Source organism: Fusarium tjaetaba, assembly GCF_013396195.1.
Source record: "Fusarium tjaetaba strain NRRL 66243 chromosome Unknown NRRL66243_c0000187, whole genome shotgun sequence".
NCBI lineage: Eukaryota > Fungi > Ascomycota > Sordariomycetes > Hypocreales > Nectriaceae > Fusarium > Fusarium tjaetaba.
Window position 1 is genome coordinate 1,641 of NW_023501383.1, and position 5,378 is coordinate 7,018.

Genomic DNA, 5,378 nt, shown 5'->3' on the forward strand with positions numbered 1-5,378 from the left:
CCGAGAACATGTGATATGCGTGCAATACCATTCATCGTTCCTCCCAGAGAACCATCCAAACTCCCGGCAGAGAAAAGCATAGCATAAATAGGTAAAGGGAAACGCAACCAAAGGAAAACAAAAACATATCCCACAAAATTGCTACTCAGAATCCCAAGCCTTGTGAGCGAGTAGAACGCGCCCCAAAGTCATTATCGTCGTCAACTGCTAGCCGTGAAGCTGTCCGAGCACTCGGCTGATGCCGAGTCTCTCTGTTCTAGTCCATACCGGACACGACCCAGCATATACAAGCCACAAGCAGGCTTTGTATATAGGTCAATTCTCGAAGGAATTGTAATGTTTTATATTCTTTCGTCAAATCATGAATGTCATACACGTTTATGCTTGTTTCGTCATGTTGCCACGTTCGTTTTCGGTGTTGTCTGGGTTTTTAAAATTGAGTCGTATAGCTTCGCGGTAACCCGGGCTTGTTGTTCCGTGGAGGATTTCTGCTGTTGTTCTGTGATGTGGATCCAATCTTGTCAAAACCCTTAAAAATGTCGAGCTCAGGCATATCTGTAATGTCGCCAGCGTTGGGGCGGGCAAAGTCCAGTTGGTCCATCATAGTCCCGGAAGTCCAATCATTGGGGTCCAAGGAAACGTTCAAGAAGTCGGCAAACTTTGTGGACTGATTTCGCAAAGGAGATTCTTGGAACATCTTGCTCGGGGAGCTCAGGCCCTCGAATACCTTGCTCGGGGTATCGAACTGCATAGACTGCTCAGGTGGCCGTAGGAGCGGAGCGGAGGCGATGGGTTTTCTGGCAGCGGAGTTGGTGATATCACCAAGAACTGATGCGGAAACTGTTCGATCTAGACGGCTACGCTTCGCGGGACGCTTCATAGGAGACCCAGCCTCAACTGAGCTCATGACAGGGAAAGTACCGTCCTCAAGGCAACCCATACCAGTCAAGTCCTGATTCATAGAGAACTCTCCATCACTAAGGATACTCACACCGAAGTTGGACGGACAGAAGTCGTTGCCTAAGTAGAAAGCTGGGCTATAAGGAATGTTCTCAGCGTCGCCTTTCCTATCGGGTGACTGGAGCATGTTCCGGACCGCGTCGCGGTGAAGTCGAAGGTTAGTGTTTGGAGACGCAGATGGAGGTGGTCGAGCAGGAGGGTTAAGTTTGACCATAGGAGTAATGGGTGGCAGCATCTGCTTGTCGTACGCTGGTCGGAGAGGAGACGAAGAGACAGGCGGAATGGCGGAATAGAATCGTGTCTTGGTGGGGCTAAAAGGAGATGATTTGCGAATACGGGCGATCTCCTCCTCAGCACGGCCCCTCGACTTATTTCGAGGGCGGTCATCCTCAGATGCCAGCATGAACTTTTGGCTAGGCCTAATAGCGGACGACATCTCGAGAGAAGAATAGTAACCGCTGTCGTCCATGGATGTACACTTCCGCTTGTGAGACCGTGAGACAGATGAAGCAATATTTCGGGAGACGGGAGGAGGCGTGTTACTTTGATGATCCGCATGCCGAGAGACAGGCGGTGATGAGTGTATGGCGGCAGGCACAGGCGAGTAGAGATATGAGTCGAGAGAGAGTTCTTGGTCGGCCTTGTCAGCAGCATCCTCGGGACCCAGGTTGTCAGAGACAGGAATGGTAGCGTCGGACGAGAGATCGACTGGCATTGACATGGTAGCCCGAGAGGTAGGAAGAGGTGGCAGAGCCGGCTGGCAGGTTGGAACAGGGGGCGGCAGCGTAGGTTCCTGAGTCGGTGCCGAAGCCGGCCGGGAAGGCTCGAGTCGAGTCGATATGACATGAAGGTTCTCGGATGCGGAGGTGGACTTGCGAGTCGGCTTCTTGTTCAAATACTGTGCTTCGTGACCGGGCTTGATCACCCAATAGTGGCCTTTACCAGGGTCATCCTTAGGTCTCTCGATCTTCACAAAAGCCTTCTGGAGACTGAGGTTATGGCGAATGCTGTTTTGCCAGCCAGCATCAGTAGGGCTATAAAAGGAGTAGTTGTCGCTGATCCACTTGTAAATCTGAGCAAGTGTCAAGCGTCGGTTGGGGGATCGGAAGATGGCCATAGCAATCAGGTCGGCGTAGCTGAGGGCAGGTTTGTTGCCATCATCGATAATTGGAGGGAAACTGTCGTGGGGAGGAATAACGGTTGCCGCCTCTATCTCTGCTTCAGGCTCTGTCGCCGTCGCTGGCACTGGCTCAGCCTTTGTCTTCTTGACAGGCCTGAGTTCCTTGATGGGAGCAGCCTCCATGAGGGCGCGCTTGCCGTTTGGCTTCTGATAGTAGTTGCTGACCGACGAATCTATCGCATGGGGTGCCGGGAAGAGCTGAGGGTGGACGTTCTCCTTTCCGTAATCCCAGGCCATGTCAAAACTTTGCTTTGGAGGCACGGTTTTGAAGTTCGATAGGTAAGGCTTCTTTTGCAACGAATCTGTGGTATGGCCTCGCTTTGATGGAGGCGCCATCGCGACCATGTTTAATTTGTTTCCGTGGGCCGAGGCCAATGGAATTTGCGAGGCGGAGGAAGGCCTCTGCTTGAAGGGCGAGTGCGCATTGTGAGAGGGAGTGGGCGGGTTGAAAACGACGTTTGAGGTTGAGCTGGTCAAGGGCCTTCGGGCTTGCTTTGGGGCGGAGGGCATAGGAGCGTGACTGGTCATTGGGGTGACATTCTCTGGCATGTCGTCCTGGTATATTTGTAGAGGCCCAGTGGAACTGGGAAAACGCGTGTGTTTGCCCATGTCGATCGAGTCACGAAGCTCGATATCAGGTCAATGGGACTGCGGTGCTGAGCAAAATGGTTGAACCAAACGCTGTACTTTAAATCAAGGTTAGTCAGTCGATGCTGGCGACGGAAAGTGGAAAAGATGACGGTAAGATAACGGGCGAAGGTGGGAGTTAAAGAGTGGACACCGGCAGAGCCTAATGGGACGAGTGTGCATGGCGGATGGCAAGGAAGAGGGAGAGGGAAAGAAAAGGACGCCCTACTGACCTGGATGGAGCGTTGAGTTCAAGGTACGAAGCAATGAGCTGTGGGGCTGCTTTGACAGGGCTGTCGTGACTTGGTCGGAGCGTTCAATAGGACGAGCAGCCGGTATCTGGGGTTCGTTCGTTCACGGTCTCCGGGAGTTGCTCCGAATATAGAAGCGACTTTGGTGCGCAGGAATGAAGATGACCAGGCCGCGTTGACGAAGAAATATCAGCAGATCAAAGCGGTTTAGAATATTGTCGCAAATGAGTCAAGACCTGCTCGGTTGGCTGACTGTCGAAGGGGGAAAGCTGGTCATCAGAGAGCAAATCGTGAACCAGGATAGGTAGCGTCGACAATTAGCCAGGTGCAGATATGTAGAATCGGTAAAGGCTAGTAGTAAAGGGTGAGTGAGTGAGTAGTCGCCGATTACTCTCTATAAAATGGTCGACAGGCAAATGCCAATTAATTCTGACTGAGCCGGAATACCGAAAATAATCTCTAGAAGATGAGGAAGAGCAAAAAAGTAAGAGTAAGAGTAAGAGTAAGAGTGAGGGTGAGGGTGCGAGCAAGAGAGGAGATGGAGGTTGATTGTTGAATGATGCAGCCAAGACGAGGTGCAAGGTGTGGTGCCCAAGATTAGTGCACTGCAACGCGCCCTGCAGTACAAGCGCAGGTGAATGTGGGCGAGAAGGGAACCTAAGAGACAGAGGGGAGAAAAAAGAATAGGGCCCCGGCGCACCAGTTGGCAGCTGGCGTGCGGAGGCGTCTTGGGACCTGCTGGAGATGGGGACTAGGCCGTCTCTCAGTGGGCGCTGTACCGCGTATGGCTGTACCTGTGGCCGCCGTGTGTGAGGCCCGGTGGGGGACCAGGCGCAGGGAGGATGATGAGAACAGCGACAGGGATTGGATGGGGAGCGCCCGGGCTGACACGACACGACAGGAAGAGCGCGAGCGAGCGAGAAGAAAGAGAGAGAGCTAAAGAGGGGGGCTCTGCGTGAGCACTGTCTCTGCTCTGCCTTGGTATCAAGATTGGATGGGCGGATATTAATCGAAATCGATCAGTTCGGGCAAAGCGAGACTGATGTCATATGGGCTTTAATTGAGTAGGGCCTGAATGAACTCGGACCTCTCTTGTCTCGCTCGCATAAAGTCGTAGTAATGAGTAATTATCACGGGGTGAGAAAAGAGGATGAGAACAGGAGGGGAAGAGAAGTGAGAGAAGAAGTCACCTAAGATGCACAGCAGACCAGACCAGACCAGAGCACAGCACAGCACAGCACAGCACAGCACAGCAGTGCAATGCCGCGCAACGATTCGATTCGAGAGGCAAGGCAAGGTAGGTTGCGTCGCGATAACCAAGTAAAAGCAAGGGTGTGCGTAAATCGAGGGCGTACGTGTTTCGGGAATGGGCGATTGAGAGAGCTAAGAAAGATCCAACCGACCAAAGGGAGAACGTCAAAAGGCAAGGTGAGCTCGCGAACGAGGTGAGGTGTGGGCCGCTGGAAGACTAGGGGCGTGAGGATGCAGGGATCTTAGGTAACCCTCCACTAGCGTCACCTTAACAAGGACCGTGAAAGTCCCATTTCCATTTCAACAGCGGATGTATCATCAGGCGCCCTCATCCTCGGCCTCGACGCGCGCGGGGATTGACGAGAAATGATTGGCCAGTCTGAATCTCTAACAGCCAAGAGATTGTAACGATTGCATGGCACTGGCCGAGTTGAACGCGGGGAGAATTGTATTGGGTGTTGGTTGTCGACAAAAGAGACAGAAGCCCTCCTTTCTTCTCTGCCTCGAGTTAACTAAAAGTGCACAAGTCAAATTCATGATGAGACATTCACTCGTCTCGAGGTGAGATGGGGTCGCGCAATAGTCTAGGCTATGAATACGGATGGGAGGACACCGAAGCGAAGATATCTCCTCAGAACTCATGCGGCCACATTGTTCAACCAGGCTGTTGATCATGCTATCCAAGGCCTTGTGGTGTTTGAGTCTAGCACCACATAAAAGACGATAACCGGATGCTCTACAAAACTTGGTATGTACTAGGGATGCATGTAAGGCAGTGGAGACGGCGCCCAGCAGATCTCGATCTTGTTATCGGAGTCTCTGTACGTGCTCCGTATTCACGGTCTAACGTGTAGTGCCTGTGCCTGTGCCTGTTGCGTTCCGTTTCTGCCGCATCAGAAAAGCGGTGCATCCGAGATTTTCAGATTTGGATGCGAAGCGAAGATGTCGTGCTCTGCCTGATGTGTCGTGCCGTGCTGTGCTGTTGGTGTTGGTATTGGTGGTGCTGTGGGATGCTTCCGGATCAGACGCTGGGATTGTGTTTGGTGCCGATCCTACCTTGGACTGAAAGTCTGTATGTCTCGTCAGATGAATATGGGGGGGGGGGGGGG

The 5,378-nt window shown here is 52.5% G+C and overlaps 1 protein-coding gene across 1 annotated transcript; it reads right to left on the reverse strand.

The window, feature by feature from the left end:
- Positions 1-430: 430 nt before the first annotated feature.
- Positions 431-2,749, reverse strand: FTJAE_8562 (forkhead sep1; the record flags this gene model as incomplete). The annotated part of the gene is made up of 1 exon (XM_037355392.1): positions 431-2,749. The coding sequence occupies one exon, from the start codon at positions 2,747-2,749 to the stop codon at positions 431-433; it is 2,319 nt and encodes a 772-aa protein (XP_037204365.1).
- Positions 2,750-5,378: the final 2,629 nt, after the last annotated feature.